Genomic DNA, 18,453 nt, shown 5'->3' with positions numbered 1-18,453 from the left:
ATTTAAACTTTCTGAATTCTATCCTGGTTTAGTTTCCATGAGGATTCTTCAAATGATTGATTCAAACACCACGCTGTTGTTTATCCTGTTCACACATGCCACAGATCTCCCTTAGAGAATGCTATGCTGAAAACAATATTTTAAAACCCCAAATTCCTATCAAATGCCTGCAGAACTTTTTTTTTAGCATGAATAGCCTGCTCACTCATTTGTGCTCCACCTGAGCCAAATGACTTATGACCTCAATTCAGCCTTGGTCCAAACTGTACTAAAAAGCTGAACTCAAGAACGATGCCAGGTGATAACTCTCAACATTAAAGCAGCATTTCATCAAACAAGGAGCCCTAGTAAATGAAATCAATAGGAATGCAGAAATGCCATCATTTGTTGGAGTCATACCTAGTACAAAGGTGTAATTGTTGGAGATCAGTCATCTCAGCTCCAGGACATCTCTGCAGGAATTCCTCAGGAGAGTGTCCGAGATCCTGTTACTACATCAATGACCTGCCTCCATCATAAAGTCAGGAGTGGGGATATTCACTGATGATTAGACAATGTTCAGTCCTATGATCATTTGAAGCAAAACCTGTACAATATTCAGGCTTGGGCTATTATATGGCAAGTAACAAATGCACCACATAAATGTCAGGTAATGGTCTTTTCAAATAACAGAAAATCTAACCACCACCCATAACATTCAATGACATTTCCACTGTTGAATACCTCAGCATCCTGAGGCTACAGTTGAGCTGGATCAGCCATATAAATATTGTAGCTAGAAGAGGTTAGGAATACGGAGGTGATTAACTCACTTTCTAACCCCTCCACATCTGTTTGTCACCTACAAAGTACAAGTCAGGAGTGTAATGAAATATTCTGTACTTGTGTGGATGAGTGCTTCAAAGCACTCAACAAGCTCTAGGTCCTCTGGAACACAGTAATCTGTTTGATCAACACCCCATCCACCATCTTGAGCATTCATTCCCTCTACCACTAATGCACTATAGCAGCAGGGTGTCCTACAACTGGAGTAGAAGGTACAATTTTGGTCACCTGACCTAAGGAAGGATATACTTGTTCTCAAGAAAGTACTACAGACATTCACCAGATTAATTCACTGTGAGCGTGAATAAAATGAAAAGATTAAGGAAACTGGGTCTGTATTCTCTGGAATGAGTCTGAGAGGTGTTCTCATTGAAATTTTCAAATTTCTTACAGGGTAATATAGAGTGCTTCCCCTGCCTGGTGACTCCAGAACCAGGGGACATAATGTCAGAATTAAGAGTAGATCATTTAAGACAGAGATGAGGAGATATTTCTTCACTCAGATACAGTTGTATCTTTGGAATTTTGCACTTCAGAGGGCTGTTCAATATTAAGCAGATTTAAGAAATAATCAATAGGTTTCTGGAGACTAATGAAATCAAATGGCAATGGAGATGGTACAGAAAACTTGCGATGAGTGCCATAATCCAGAATGGTGAGGCAGCCTTGATGGGCTGAATGGCCTACTCCTGTTCCTACGTACCCATGATATACTGCAGCAACTCACCAAGGCTAGTTTGATTGTAACTTCCAAACCATCGACCACTATCATTACCATCTGAAAGAACTAAGGACAGCAGACACATGGGAATACCATAGCCTGCAAGTTCCCCTCCAAGCCACATAGCATCCTGATTTGGAATTATTTATCATTTCTTTACGGTTGCTGATCAAAGTGCTGGAACTCACCAAGAGCCTTCCAAACTAATGACTTCTACCACTGAAAAGAAAGGAAACAGAGATATGGGAACACCGCCATTTACAAGATACCCCAAAGCCACACTCCATCCTGACATGGAACTTATTGCTGTTCTTTCACTGTCACTGGATCAAAATTCTTGAACTCCTTTTATATCTGCACCGTGTGTGTAAGTAGAGCACATGGACTGCAACGGGTCAAGAAGACAGACGACCAACACCAAGGGCAACTAAGGATGGCAGCAACAAATGTTGGCCTAGACAGTGACATTCACATCCTCTGAATGAATAAATAAAACTCCATTCCTAACAGCACTGTGGGAGTACTCACACAAGATGGACTCCAACGTGTAAAGATCACATTTCTTTATTTTGTTTTATTTCTGACTGTGGACTGAATTGGGAAAGCTCTGTTTTCCAACAAAGGGCTGAGGAAGGAATAGCTATACTTTTAAAAGCCAGGTTACTGAAACTTATTGTAAGTTGCATTTATACCATTGCTTTGCAAGCAGAGGGGGAGAAATGTAAGTGGTGATGGCATGGCACCAGGGTGTGTATACAAAGGAAGATTCAAATGGAAGCAGGTTTGTGGTTGATTGGTTGGTGGAATTGTGACCAGTTGCAGATGCCAGAGATCATCAGCCTGACAAAAACTCTCTGACTGGTTTCTGGTCTGACAAACAGCTTGTTGTTGTTAGCAATACAGTGGGCTCTGGATCTCTGGAAGGAGAGGTAGTGTGATTCTCTGCAACAAAAATATCTGAAGTCTGAAAAAGTCAGTTTTTTTTCTTGAGTAGTTGTTCTAAATTGGGGCCTTTAACCAGTAACTAAGAGACTTTGCAGTTATGGTACAAATTGCCTGTGCCTCCTGCAAGGAAGTGAAAATATCCTCTAGAAAAATAAAAGGAAATCTTGGGAGGCAAAACGATCATCCCAGTGAACCCTGTGGATTGGTGTTATCCAACTGTGGTTCCCAGTCTTCTTTTCCTTTTACCATAAAACCAATTTTTTGTTTGTCTGCACTTTTGTGTAAGAGCTTTAGAAGAGAATCAGTGTTTATCCAGGAGAACCACATGTTGATTATACATATCTGTTTACTTGTGCTGAGAATCTATTTAGTTGTAATATATAGTAGTTCCTGTTAAGTACAGAAACGTGTTCTCTGTGAACCTGGGTCTATCCGACAGGCAAATTAGGGACTTTGCATACATTGGTAAAGTTTTTAAGTTTTGTGATGACTCAGGGAAGAGTGGGCTTTGATTTTCAGCAAGCTCTTAATATAAGAGTTTAAGAAATAGTTTAAGAAATCAGCTCACCACCAATCTTTTAAAAACAAAACAGATGGACGATAAATCTGTCTTGTCAGCAACTTCCAGATCCTATGAAAAATTAAAAATAATCATAATGAGTGCTATTCTTTCACTAATGACAATTAAATCAGGGCCATTATCTTTGGAACACTCAACCAATATCATAACCACTACCCTACCATAAAAAGTGTAAAGGAAGATGTTGCATATAATGAAATATTTAGAGACCACATGTATGGTAAGTATTTTACAATTAACTTATTAAAAACATCATTTCACAACACATTAGCTCTGTTACTCTCTCCACAGACTTTTCCTGGCCTGCTGAATATTTCCACCATTTTCTGTTTGTAACTACAAATTTCCAATGTCCAGAAGTGCTGACTTTGTCATGTTGAAGTCACTTGAACGAGAATGAAATAAAATGCAGTATAGAACGAAACAGATACTGTATATGGTAAACAGCTGCAGGTAGGTTAGAGTCAGTAGTTATAAATTACAATCTAAAATTCCGAGTTCTATGATGAGAAATTGAATGAATGGTTGATTTTTTTTGAGGGCTCCCATTGCTTTAAAGCTGAAAATTTTTGTCCATTTCTATGCACAAGCATCCTTATGGAGTGAGCTAAACTGAACACACTATTTATGCACCCATTAATACCAGTGAATGTCATTGTTATTGTGCAGAGCCAACAGACCATGACGTCGATCAATATGCAATACTGATTTGACACCAGCAGTATCATTTCAGAATTCAATGTGCCTGTTAATGCCTGCTGTTAATTTTGCAAAGCTAAACATATGTTCAGCAGCATGAAGGCTCCTCCCCCCTTATCCACCAACATGTTCACTTACATAGGCTTTCGTCAATTTCTTCTCAGATTTGCTATGATTTGCAAGTATTTGGTACTTTCTACAGTTTTAAGTTGTAAGAGTCTATAGGACTTCATATGACAGGTGTAGAAATAGGGTTTTAATGGATATATGGATGTGCCTCTATGGTAAGCTGTGAAATGAGTGTGCCTTCCTTATTACCTGCTGTTCCTGTAGATTAACTTCCTGTGATTCATGCACAAGAACACCCAGAACTCTGCAGCAAAGCATTTTGTAGTTTCTCTCCATCTAGATATTGTTGCCTTTTTATTCTTCTGACCACAATTGATAACCTCAGACTTATCCACACTGTCCATTTCTGCAGAATGTTTGCACAGTCACCTAACCTATGCAATGTACTTTCCTACCTATTTTAGTGACATTTGCAAATTTGGCTATTGTACATTCAATTCCTGTAAAATAACTCCACAGAGGCCGGTATCCCATCACCAAGTCACCTTTTATTTACCTATGCATAATACGTGACACTGGTCTGGCTTCCTCTGAGCTAGCTCTCAGAGTGAATAAAACATCCTGTTATAGAGTCATAGAGATGTACAACATGGAAACAGACCCTTCAGTCCAACTTGTCCATGCTGACCAGATATCCCAGTCCAATCTAGTCCCATCTGCCAACATTTGGCCCATATCCCTCCAAACCCTTCCTATTCATATACCCATCCAGATACCTCTTAAATGTTGCAATTGTACTAGCCTCTACCACTTCCTTTAGCAGCTATTTCCATACATGTACCATCCTCTGAGTGAAAAATTTGCCGCTTAGGTCTCTTTTATATCTTTACACTCTCACCCTAAACCTATGCCCTCTAGTTCTGGACTCCCCTACCCAAGGGAAAACACCTTGTATATTTATCCTATCCATGCCCCTCATAATTTTGTAAACCTCTATAAGGTCACCCCTCAGCCTCCGACGCTCCAGGGAAAACAGCTCTAGTCTATTCATCCTCTCCCTATAGCTCAGATCCTCCAACCCTGGCAACATCCTTGTAAATCTTTTCTAAACCCTCACAACATCTTTCTGATTGGAAGGAGACCAGAACTGCACACAATATTCCAACTGTGGCCTAACCAATGTCCTGTACAGCCACAACATGACCTCCCAAATTGTGTCAATACTCTGACCAATAAAGGAAAGCATAGCCTATTCACTATCCTGTCTACCTGCAACTCCACTTTTAAGGAGCTATGCACCAGCACTCCAAGGTCTCTTTGTTCAGCAACACTCCCTAGGACCTTCCCATTAAGTGTATAAGTCCTGCTAAGATTTGCTTTCCCAAAATGCAGCACCTCGCATTTATCTAAACTAAACTCCATCTGCCACTCCATGAGATCTAACCATGGGGAACCTTGTCAAATGCCTTACTGAAGTCCATATAGATCACATCTACTGCTCTGCCCTCATCAATCCTCTTTGTTACTTCTTCAAAAACTCAATCAAGTTTGTGAGACATGATTTCCCATGCATAAAGCCATGTTGACTATCCCTAATCAGTCCTCACCTTTCCAAATACATGTACATTCTGTCCCTCAGGATTCCCTCCAACAACCTGCCCACCACCGACGTCAGGCTCACCGGTCTATAGTTCCCTGGCTTGTCCTTACCACTTTTCTTAAACAGTGGCACTATGTTAGCCAACCTCCAGTCTTCTGGCACCTCACCTATGACTATCAATGATACAAATATCTCAGCAAGAGGCCCAGCAATCACTTCCCTAGCTTCCCACAGAGTTCGAGTTCTAGGGATTTATCCACTTTTATGAGTTTCAAGACACCCAGCACTTCCTCCTTTGTAATATGGACATTTTCATATTTTTTGTTTGACATTCCTGTTCTTAACTGTCGGCCAAGGCTCCCTGATTAGACCAGATTAACAGCCACAATCAGAGAACTCATATTCTATGAGATCCACCTGGCAGACCTTGTTACAATCACTACACCCTGCACCCCAGTCATTAATTAATATAGTTTATAAATAGTTGCAGGCCAGGGCAGAACCTGTGGTACCCCACTAGTTACAGCTTGCCAACCAAAAGAAGACTCATTTATCCCAACACTTTTCTGTTGAAAGCTAACCTTTTACCCAAGCTAACAAGGTATCCCCAATCCCATGTGATCTTACATCACTTCCTAATCTTTTGTGCCTTGGGACAGCATGGTGGCTCAGTGGTGAGCACTGCTGCCTCACAGGGCCAGGACCCAGGTTCAATTCCAACCTCGGACGACTGTCTATGTGGAGTCTGCACATTCTGCCTGTGTCTGTGTGGATTTCCCCCCACAGTCCAAAGATGTACAAGTTAGGTGAATTGGCCACGCTAAATTGCCCGTAGTGTTCAGGGATGTGTAAATATAGGGTAGGGTATGGGTCTTGGTGGGTTACTCTTCGGCGGGTCAGTGTGGACTTGTTGAGTCGAAGGGCCTGTTTCCACACTGAGGAGTTCTAATTCTTAACAAGTGCCTTCTGGAATTCCAGATACACTATATCTACATAATCCCCAAGATGCTTGTTACACCTTCAAATGACTCTAGCAAATTAGTCAAACATGATTTATCCTTCATTATACCATGTGGACTCTGATCAATTTCATTTTAACTTTCCAAATGTCCCTTTAATACTTCCTTAATAATGGATACCAAGAATTTCCCAGTATCAGACATTGGTCTATAGTTTCCTACTTTCTGCCTTGCTCCCATTTTTAATAAGCACTTTTAGCATTTTTCCAATCCAATGGAATCGTTCCAGAATCCAGGCAATTTTACCATACTATAGCCAATCCATCTCTGCTGACACTTCCTTTAAGAACCTAGGATGTAGGCCATCAGGTCCGAGCAACTTGTCTCTCCTAAATCCCAAAGTTTTGCTCTGTAATTTTTCCCTAGTGACACCAATTGTCTTAAGCTCGTCCTTTTCTATAACCTCTGTGTTACCTGTGTCCACTGAGATTGAGGCAAAATGTTTTGTGACTTCTTGTTTCCTATTAACTCCCCAGCCTCATCCTCAAATAGGTCAACATTCACTTTAGCTACACTCTTATTTTTATATTTGTATGGAAGGCTTTGCTACTTTTTAAAATATATTTTATGCTATCTTTCATTCAGAAATAGTTCCCGCTTTTAAATTTTTTTAGTAACTCTTTATTGGCATTTAGAAGTTTCCCAATCTTTCAGCCTGCCACTATCCTTTGCAACATGGTATGCCTTAGGTTTTGCCTTTATATCATCTTTGCTTTTTCCCCTTCTTGCAATCTTTGTTCCTCTCTGGAATATATTTTAGTTTGGAAGAACTAAACATCTCCTTAAAAGTTTGCTATTGTCCATCATCTGCTCTATCTTATGGTCTTTCTGCCAGTTCACTCAGGTCAAATCTGTCCTCACGCCTACGTAATTATCTTTGTTTAACATGGGAAACTAGTGTGGGACCCAAGTTTCTCATCCTCAAATTGAATTTGAAATTAAAACATGCTTTGATCTTGCTTCCCTAGACAATCCTTTACTATTAATTAATCCCAATTCATTACACGGTACTAAATCTGCGATAGCCTGGAAGGTTCCCCAATTTAATACTCCAAGAAATAATCACTATTACTCTATGAACTCTCCCTTGAGGCTACCCTTGCTAATTTGATTGATCTGGTCTATGGGTATCAAAATCACCCATGATTATTTTCATAGTTTGCTTATAAAAGCCCAGTATTCCCTCATTTATATCATGTCCTTCTGTGGAACTGTTAAGGGACTTATTGATTACTTCCCTGAAGGATATCTTTCACTTGCTAGTTCTTATTTCTGCCCAGACTGATTCTAATTACCAAAATTATTTCTCACTATAGCACTAATTTGATCCTTCACGAACAAAGTTACACCAACTTGTTCTCCTTTTTATCTATCCTCCAAACACTGAGTACACTTGGATATTCAATTCTCAGACCTGGTCTCCCTATAACCACTTCTCAAGACAACACAGAGTGTGCTGCTCTGTAGCCTTATCATCATTTATAATCCATTAAGAACTGTAGCTTAGAAGTAACTCAAAATTTTGGCCAGATCTTAGAACAATAAACATTACAGCACAATACAGGCCCTCGATGTTGCACTGACCAGTGGAACCAATCTGAAGCCTATCTATCCTACCCTATTCCATTTTCAACCATATGATTATCCCAATGACCATTTAAAAGCCCTTAAAGTTGGTAAGTCTATTACTGTGGCAGGCAGTGCATTCCACACCCCTACTACTTTCTGAGTAAAGAAACTACCTCTGACACCTGTCCTATATCTATCATCCCTCAATTTAAAGCTATGTCCCCTCATGTTTCCCATCACCATCTTGAGGAAAAAGGCTCTCACTGCCCACCCTATCTAACCCTCTGATTATTTTATATGTCTCAATTAAGTCACCTTTCAACCTTCTTCTAATGAAAACTGCCTCAAGTCCCTCAGTATTTCCTCATGAGACCTTCCCTCCATACTAGGCAACATCCTGGTAAATCTCCTCTGCACTCTCTCCAAAGCTTCCACATCTTTCCTATAATGCGGTGACCAGAACTGTATGCAACACTCCAAGTGCGACCACACCAGAGTTTTGTACAGCTGCAGCATGACCTCGTGGCTCCGAAACTCAATCCCTCTACCAACAAAAGCTAACACACCGTATGCCTTCTTAACAACCCTAGAAACCTGGGTGGCAACTTTCAGTGATCTATGTACACTGATCTTGCTTCCCTAGACAATCCTTTACTTTTAATTAATCCCAATTCATTATACAGTACTAAATCTGCGATAGCCTGGAAGGTTCCCCAACTTAATACTCCAAGAAATAATCTCTCTGCTCATCCACACTACCAAGGATCTTTCCATTAGTCCAATACTCTTTATTCCTTCTAAAGTTGCTCCTTCCAAAGTGAATCACCTCACACTTTTCTGCATTAAACTCCATTTGTCACCTCTCAGCCCAGCTCTCCAGCTTATCTCTGTCCCTCTTTAACCTGCAACATCCTTCAGCACTACCCACAACTCCACCGACCTTAATGTCATCCGCAAATCTACTAACCCATTCTTCTACGCTCTCATCTCGGTCATTTCTATGAATGACAAACAGCAGTGGCCCCAAAACAGATCCTTGCGATACACCACTAGTAACTGAATTCCAGGATGACATTTCTTATCAATCACCACCCTCTGTCTTCTTTCAGCTAGTTAATTTCTGATCTTATATGAAGATTTAGTGAATCAATGCTTGAGTATGGTCATAACAATGGAGACACAATTGTCTTTTGTTCAAAGGAACCTGAAGAGCCGGAGGGGCAGATAAATGACCATAAGGCAAGGCTGAAAAATCACAATGAAAGAACCCATTGGAGGCTTCTTGAATACAGTGACTTGAAGACGCAAAGTATGGTGAAGGAGGAGAAGACTTAACAAATTGAGGTAAAATGAGACATAGTCCAAAGTGTCAGTATGTCTATGGCAGCAAGCAGTGCATGGCCTTTTCAAAGCACTTTGTTGGGGTCAAAGATTTGATGTGAGCACTTTGATGGAAGTTGTGGAAGACTGTCTTCCCACTGTAGGAATGATGCAAAATTTTAAAGGGTTCAGAAAAGATTTATGCGGGATGTTGCCAGGGTTGGAGGGTTTGAGCTATAGGGTGGAGGCTGAATCGGCTGGGGCTGTTTTCTCTCGAGCGTCGGAGGCTGAGGGGTGACCTTATAGAGGTTTATAAAATCATGAGGGGCATGGATTGCGTAAATAGTCAAGGTCTTTTCCCCAGGGTAGGGGAATTCAAAATTAGAGGGCATAGGTTTAAGGTGAGAAGGAAAAGATTTAAAAGGGATCCAAGGGGCAATTTTTTAATGCTGAGGGTGTGGTGTGTATGGAATGAGCTACCAGAGAAAATGGTGGAGGCTGGAACAATTACTGCATTTAAAAAGCATCTGGATGGGTGTTTGAATAGGAAGGGTTGAGAGAGATATGGACCAAATGATGGCAAATGTGACTAGATTAATTTAGGATATCTGGTCGGTATGGACAAGTTGGACCAAAGGTAAAAACAATGACTGCAGATGCTGGAAACCAGATTCTGGATTAGTGGTGCTGGAAGAGCACAGCAGTTCAGGCAGCATCCGAGGAGCAGTAAAATCGACGTTTCGGGCCAAAGCCCTTCATCAGGCTTTTGCCCGAAACGTCGATTTTACTGCTCCTCGGATGCTGCCTGAACAGCTGTGTTCTTCCAGCACCACTAATCCAGAAGTTGGACCAAATGGTCTGTTTCTGTGCTGTACATCTCAACAACTTCATGAAGCTATGCGTTTCCACAGGTTCAGAACAGTGATCTGAATGGTGTTATTCACTCGTAATATTTCTGATGAGCCTAACCAATGAAGAACAGAGTTAGCTCTGGTTGGATACTGAACAGATCAAATTTATCTGCATTCACTTTTATCAATTTTGCTTCCACAGCATTAAAATTCAACAGTTTTTTCAAAAAGAAATCATTCATAGGATGTGGGTGTCTTTGGCTGGGCCAGCATTTATTGCTCATCCCTAATTGTCCAGAGAGCAGTTAAGAGTCAACCACATTGCTGTGAGTCTGGAGTCATGTGTAGGCCAGACCAGGTAAGGACAGATTTCCTTCCCGAAAGGACAGTAGTGAATCAGATGGATTTTTCCAATAATCAACACTGGATTCATGGTCACCATTTTACACTTAATTCCAGATTTTTATCACATGGGGGATTCAAACCTGGGTGCCCAGAATATTACCTGGGTCTTTGGATTAACAGTCCAGGAATAATACCACTAGGCCACAGCTGCCCCTGTCCTGTTTATATTAAGACAGATAGTAAACTCAAGAAAAAGAAAAATCCTCAGGATAGTTCTTTGCTTATTATTTTGGAAAGGTGAAGTTGCCATAATTTTACCAAACCATACCACTGCTCTCTCATCAGAATGAGTGATGGTGGTTTAACCTGAGGATCACTACACTTCAGGTCAGGGGAGAGTTTGACAAGGAGAGTCTTTCATGGCAATCTTAGCTGTTACAAGAATTGAACTCAAGTTATTAGCATCATTCTGCATTGCAAGCCAGCTGACCAAACAACTGACCTAACTAAACCCCTAACGTTTTGAGAAGTGTTGATTAATCAGATCCTGGTTACATTCCTAATTTCAGCTAGAAATGTATTAATTCTCTTTTTTGCACCATAGCAAGAGTGTTGCAGGGGTCTTTGCGGCAGGTTTAGATAGAGGATCTGGATCGGCGCAGGCTTGGAGTGCTGAAGGACCTGTTCCCGTGCTGTAAATTTTCTTTGCTCTTTTCTTTGATCAATAGTGTGTGCAATAATGTTTTAGACGGTTTCTGGTGGCTTTAGTCAATTTCGCAATATTTCTTGCTAATTGCAAAGTGTAATATTTTTTGAGCTGAGGCCAAAATGCTGACCCAATGTTCCTTGAGAGTTCCTGCCATTAGGTTTCTTTCCTGGGGATGTTTTGCTTTCTTCAAGGAATCAGTGTTATTTTCCGTAATCTATTCTTAATTGATTGTGGTGTGACTCTCATACTAAGCAGACAAATAGGAAACTGTGCCATAGACGGGACCATTTTCCAAGCATTAACTGCCAAACACAGAATGAGAACACTGGCTTTTTGTGTGTTTTTGGTCCTTCTCCTTATCAAAGATTCTTCAGCAACTGTGAGGAAGCATTACATTGCAGCAGTGGAGTTTAACTGGGATTACAGAAGCAGTGATCTTTTACAAAGGTTAGGAGCTGGAAATGTGAGGTGAGGATTTTCAATTTTTTGTAAACTATTATCATCCTATTGCAATGCTCCCTTGAACTATTGATACTCAGTGGTGGGTGTTGAATTCATACTTCTGAATTCTTCCCTTGGAGAAAAGTGCAAATTTCCACACTGATTTGCAGTCTAACAGACTGAATTAAAAACTCTAATTTTTTCTTTTACTTGTCCAAGGTTTGCTTGAGCTACAAGCCATGTATACTGAAGTATACCATTACACCACTCCAAAATCCTCCTAGGGACAAACATAATATAGAGAACAGAAATTACTGTATCAACCGAGCAGATCTGGCAGCTTCTGTGAACAAGGGTCTCTGGACCCGAAATGTTACCTTTGGTTCTCTCTCCACAAATGATGCCAGACCTACTGAGTTGTTCCATCAATTTTTGTTTCAGATTTTTAGCATCCATGGTTTTTTGTGTTTTTCATATTAGTTAAGAATTTGATTAGACATTTTGCAACTATGTTTAACTTATAATAAATATTGTTTGTGTAGAGTACTCAATAGTGTTGTGGTAGTAACCTGAACTCTGATCTCGGTCATGGTATCTTAGTGAGACACAGAATAAAGAAAAGGGAAAGACTGTCTGGAGCTAACATTCTTGCGGCCTGGTTTACAGCAATATTTGCAGTCACGAGATAATCAGAGATGGTAAAGAAATCCAATCATTTGATTAAATAAATAAATGCTGAAATGTTGATTTCTGCACAGGTCATTTTATTCCTCCAAAACGATCCCTCAGTACAGGAAGGCAGTTTTTGTGGAATTCAAAGATTCTTCATTCCTCACACCAGAACCAAAGCCCAAATGGATGGGTAAGAAATGTCTTCATTTCAATATCAACATGTCATTATTAAGTTTTCGGTGTTCTTTTTTCACTTCTGCTCCAGATTTTCATGGGTCTTTTGAATGTAGCTGCAGCAGTGGGCTCCCTTATGGAGAGGAATTGCTGTTTAACCAGTACTGCAGTGGACATACCATACTGATTAGGTAAAAACAATGACTGCAGATGCTGAAAACCAAATACTGGATTAGTGGTGCTGGAAGAGCACAGCAGTTCAGGCAGCATCCAACGAGCAGCGAAATCGTCCTGATGAAGGGCTTTTGCCTGAAACGTCGATTTCGCTGCTCGTTGGATGCTGCCTGAACTGCTGTGCTCTTCCAGCACCACTAATCCAGTATACCATACTGATTGCTTGGTGTCAGGGATCCCAGATTCCTCTCTGATCCAGACAGATCGCATCCATGTGTTTTAAAATAACCTAGGGAAGAGGTAGATGAGGCAATGTTGCATACAATGAATAGATTTACAAAAAGGTGTATTGTAGATAAGTATCTGCATTTAAGAAGGTGTATAGAACACACCCAGGGAATTACTTATCAGTTAGCTCACCGTGGTAATACAAAAAGCAACTTAATGCAATAAAGGAAAAGAAAGATCTAGGAGTCAAGTTTGGGATGCGGGTGTGGTGAAGGTTAAAATTGAAATCCTTTGAAAATTAGCACAAAACATTCCACATTTCAAATTGCCTGCTCATTTTAATATGATAATACGGAGCTCAGTGCTAAACATGTGACTAACTTGCTGTGCAGTAGCCCAGATTGTTCTCAAACAGCCTCAATTTGCTGACACATAAGCTCAGAGTGCTGTCATCATAGCTGTCGATGTAGAGGTAAAAAGGGGTTAGCAACATGCCACAGCAGTGCAGCTACCTGTCCTTTTACATATTGCTATGACATTCCAATGGAGTGGCAATGTTAGGAGGCAGGACTAATGTGTTGTCCTCTATCAGGTTGGCAGCTCCCAGGGCTCCTGCTCCATCAATGCCCATCAGCAAGGCAGCCGGCCGAGATCACTGCCACCCACGCCGTTGTGGTGCAAACTGTCTAGGTTTTCTCAGGCCTCAGCTTCCCAATATTGTCCTGCAGTCTGCTCCACTACAAGTCAGCAGGTGTCCACCTGCCATGCTGCAGCCACCAGATAACACTGCATTGGAGTACAAGGACAAGCAAAGATGCATGGAATGAAGATACTGAGCACATGTACAAGGATGATTTGTTGGAATATTGATTTTTTGATTTATAAATTTAGTTTGAAATGTTAGTTTTGTTGGAGTTTTGACATTATGAGAAAGAGTACAGTATGAAAGCTAAGTATATGACTAGTGACTGGTGATTTTGAGGTGTGTTCACCGGTACTGAAATCAATCATAGCCAAATTGGTCAGAAATGGGAATTCTGTGCTTATTTGCAAATTAGTGTATAAAACAACCTACAATAACTTAAAAGGTAGATATGAATAATCTAAGCTGAGTTATGGCATGGCATGTTTTGTACCTGGGCGGTGTGATTCATGAAATTGTGGAGATAGAGACTGTCCATATTGAACACATCTCCAGTATATATTCCAAAAGTAAATTGTCTGCCTCAGTGTCATTGAGCTGGAGAGACACTGACACATAAGGGATGGAGACAGTATTTGAGCAATTTCAGACCTTGGTCACATCTTGTAGAAAGATGTAGGTTCAGAACCTGGTTGGTGTAACCTACAGTAAGCAGTATGAAGGAAATCTAAGTAAGACAGACAATGAGGATATGCAGAACCTCATTATATTCAATACATACAAAATACCTGCTACCTGTGAAAGTAAACATCATGACTGTCTGGAGAAAAGTCAGAATGTAGTTCTTGGTATCTCAGAGCAGGAGCTTGTCCAAAGCAAAGAAAAGGATGAGAAATATAATTTTGTAGATGTGAAGGACTCGACAATTAGGGGAACAATCACTGGAAGAAGGATTGAAAGTCACATGTGGAACCTTGCCTGCCAGGTACAAGCATAAACTGGCTTGAAAGAATACTGGAAAGGGAAAAGGTATATGATAATTCAAGAACAAACAAAAGGGAAGAGGATAGAATAACAATCAAAAATTGTGCTGTATGTATTACAAGTAAAGGAATTTTTTTAAGAATGTAAAGCAATTAAACCCAGTAAACGAAATAAGAAATATGCAAAAAATGTGTTAAAGTTGAAGGGCTGCTCAAATAAGCTTCTTTGTCCAAACACATGGAGTATAATAAACAAAATGAGTGAAATGCAAACACAAATGCAACTTGAGATTGTGGCATGATACTTGGTTGGAAGATAGGCAGGTCTGAGAACTAAATATACAAGGTTATAGGATCTACAGGAAAGATAATAAAAAATGGAAAGACAGTGGGAGTAGCTTAATGACTAGCATCAGGCGGCATAGAGCTCTTCGTGCTACTGCAGACATTTTCATGGATTTGTGAAGTTACAAAGATCATGTCAGTGCTTTTTCTAGATGGCTGGAAACTATACAGGATCTCTGGAAATATGGAATATTTGACTAATAGGAGGCTGTTCAGGATACCCTCCATGTATAAAGGGATATGGTTCTATAATTTCTACAAATTGATTTAGCACCTTCTTTGAAAAGTGAAACAGTGATGGCAGTGTGGAAGTCATTCATAATTATCTCTTCTTCTCAGATATTTGGAAATATCTGCAAACTTTGAGCAAGTGTTTTTGACCATCAGCTTTATTGATTGCTGCAGGAATATTATCCAAAACCCGTTGTTGGATAGTTTTTTGTATCTCAGCAAGTGGGGGAATATACTCAAATTTAATCTCACAGGTTACTGTAGGATTGCTTCGTTGGTTTGTGCGATATTGTAGACTGCTGATTGAGAAAGTTCTGGAAATGCTCTTTCTGACAATCTTGAATAATTGCTCTAATTTTGTAAAATATATTCAGCCAGAATGAGAAAAGAGCAACTTTTTTTGTTTTCATTGAACTTTGGATTTGACTACTAAGTATTCCTCTTAGAACATAGAACATAGAACAATACAGCACAGAACAGGCCCTTCGGCCCACGATGTTGTGCCGAACTTCTATCCTAGATTAAGCACCCATCCATGTACCTATCCAAATGCCGCTTAAAGGTCGCCAATGAATCTGACTCTACCACTCCCACGGGCAGCGCATTCCATGCCCCCACCACTCTCTGGGTGAAGAACCCACCCCTGACATCTCCCCTATACCTTCCACCCTTCACCTTAAATTTATGTCCCCTTGTAACACTCTGTTGTACCCGGGGAAAAAGTTTCTGACTGTCTACTCTATCTATTCCTCTGATCATCTTATAAACCTCTATCAAGTCACCCCTCATCCTTCGCCGTTCCAACGAGAAAAGGCCGAGAACTCTCAACCTATCCTCGTATGACCTACTCTCCATTCCAGGCAACATCCTGGTAAATCTTCTCTGCACCCTCTCCAAAGCTTCCACATCTTTCCTAAAGTGAGGCGACCAGAACTGCACACAGTACTCCAAATGTGGCCTAACCAAAGTCCTGTACAGCTGCAACATCACCTCACGACTCTTGAATTCAATCCCTCTGCTAATGAACGATAATACTCCATAGGCCTTCTTACAAACTCTATCCACCTGAGTGGCAACCTTCAAAGATCTATGTACATAGACCCCAAGATCCCTCTGTTCCTCCACCTGACCAAGAACCCTACCATTAACCCTGTATTCCGCATTCTTATTTGTTCTTCCAAAATGGACAACTTCACACTTGGCAGGGTTGAACTCCATCTGCCACTCCTCAGCCCAGCTCTGCATCATATCTAAGTCCCTCTGCAGCCGACAACAGCCCTCCTCACTGTCCACAACTCCACCTATCTTTGTATCATCTGCAAATTTACTGACCCACCCTTCGACTCCCTCATCTAAGTCATTAATAAAAATTACAAACAGCAGAGGGCCCAGAACTGATCCCTGCGGAACTCCACTTGTAACTGGACTCCATGCTGAATATTTACCATCTACCACCACTCTCTGACTTCGACCGGTTAGCCAGTTTTCTATCCAATTGGCCAAATTTCCCTCTATCCCATGCCTCCTGACTTTCCGCATAAGCCTACCATGGGGAACCTTATCAAATGCCTTACTAAAATCCATGTACACTACATCCACTGCTCTACCCTCATCCACATGCTTGGTCACCTCCTCGCTGAGGCTCTTATTCCTTTAAGCCACATAGGGCATCACAATGAAGCTAATAATTTAGGGAAAGATGTGCTTTTACTTTGTCTGCTTGTCCATGTTAAGAGAAGTTGAAGTACATTTAACTCTCACTGCACACAGAGCTTCAATTTATTTTCCTCAATGCAGCGATAGATGGCAAACCAGCAGATGTTACAAATTTGCCTGCTCCAGCCTGGTTGGAGCCAGTCACACAATGATTCATCACTGCAATCATTCTCACATCCACTGGCAGTGTTGCTCTCACCTTGCTCTGATGCTGCAAATGTGTGAAAACAAGTGGCATATTTCATCAGTAAAACAGAGTTACTGACACACTGTTCCTTGCTGAGGTTTGAGGTAAGAGAATCCACCCCTGAAGACCCTTGACAGGTACATTCTCCAGCTTACAGGTCTTCTCCCTTTCCCCTTCTTCCAACAGGCTGTCCTCCTCTGGGTTGCCTCTATTTGTTCTCCCTAACATGCTGTAGGCCAAACTATTGCACCCATAACTGTTCAGAAGTCTTGTGGTCGGAACAAATTTCTTTGGTATGTGCTGCACCCCGTTCCCTGGAGACTTCAACAGATTTTTTTAAAAAGTACAGAGTATCAAATACTTGTACATATGCAGCAAGAGCCAAAAGACAACAATCTGGGACTAACCTGAAAGTAAATCAGTGTTCTGATGAAGAGTAACTGGGCTTGAAATGTTAATTCTGCTTACTTCCCACAGTTGCTGCCAGAGTTGCTCAGTTGCTCCAGCAATTTCTGTTTTTGTTTCAGATCTTCATCATCCAAAGTTTTTTGTTTTATTATATAACTAAACTGAATTGATAATTGATCATTCATATTAATATTATTCTAATGAGCTGGTGGGTGGGGTTCCTTCCAGATACTCTTGTTCAACTATGCAAGGTTGAAAGAGGGCATTAGCTGGAGCGTTATCTGCAAAATTGCAGTGGAAAGAAGTATAACATTCTTATTGACAGCTCACTCTGTGTAGGGCAGGCTTCCTGCACGCAAACTAAGACCTGACTCACAATAACACCCAGCACGCCTGACACCAGAAATATGATACAGACATCACTTAACAACCAAAATAACACCTATAACATTAACATTCTGAACATTAAACACTCCATTTTGTAACAGTAAAAGCTCAAAATATAGAATTAATACTCAAAATGGATTTCAAAAGGGGAAGTCGTGCTTAACCAACACCATTTTATGTGATGACTGATAGAATAGATAAGAGTAAACTAATATCTACATAACATATCAAGATTTCCAAATAAACCTTTGGTAAATTATCATGTAAAAGGCAAATGAATAAAATCTGAGCTACAGAGTCAGGAGCAAGTAGCAGAACGGATAACTAAAACTGCAGAACAGAGAACAAAGAATTGAGATTATGGAAATCCAAGGTATCGAGGGATTTGGATTTTTTTTTTATTCATTCATGGTATGTGGGCTCATGAAGCCACAGTGTTTATATGGCTAGCCCAGTTCAGTTTCTGGTCAATGGTAATCACTAAGATGTTGATTGTAGAGTTCTCAGCAATGATAATGCCATTGAATATCACTGGCTGATGACAACTCCCTTGTTGGAGATGGCTGCTGCCTGCACCTTGCATGAAATGAACATCAATTGCTACTTGTCAGT

The 18,453-nt window shown here is 40.6% G+C and overlaps 1 protein-coding gene across 1 annotated transcript in view; it reads left to right on the top strand.

Annotated features, from left to right (window-relative positions):
• The first annotated feature begins 11,387 nt into the window (after window positions 1–11,387).
• f8 (coagulation factor VIII, procoagulant component) overlaps window positions 11,388–18,453 on the top strand; it is a 96,223-nt gene continuing 89,157 nt past the window's right edge. Inside the window, exons 1-2 of the mRNA XM_072594968.1 lie at window positions 11,388–11,720; window positions 12,452–12,555. Of these exons, the coding sequence (XP_072451069.1) occupies window positions 11,425–11,720; window positions 12,452–12,555 (400 nt within the window). The 5' untranslated portion in view covers window positions 11,388–11,424. The remainder of the gene's footprint in view (window positions 11,721–12,451; window positions 12,556–18,453) is intronic.

Source organism: Chiloscyllium punctatum, chromosome 25 (assembly GCF_047496795.1).
Source record: "Chiloscyllium punctatum isolate Juve2018m chromosome 25, sChiPun1.3, whole genome shotgun sequence".
Lineage (NCBI taxonomy): Eukaryota > Metazoa > Chordata > Chondrichthyes > Orectolobiformes > Hemiscylliidae > Chiloscyllium > Chiloscyllium punctatum.
This window is presented reverse-complemented; position numbering and strand designations above follow the sequence as displayed.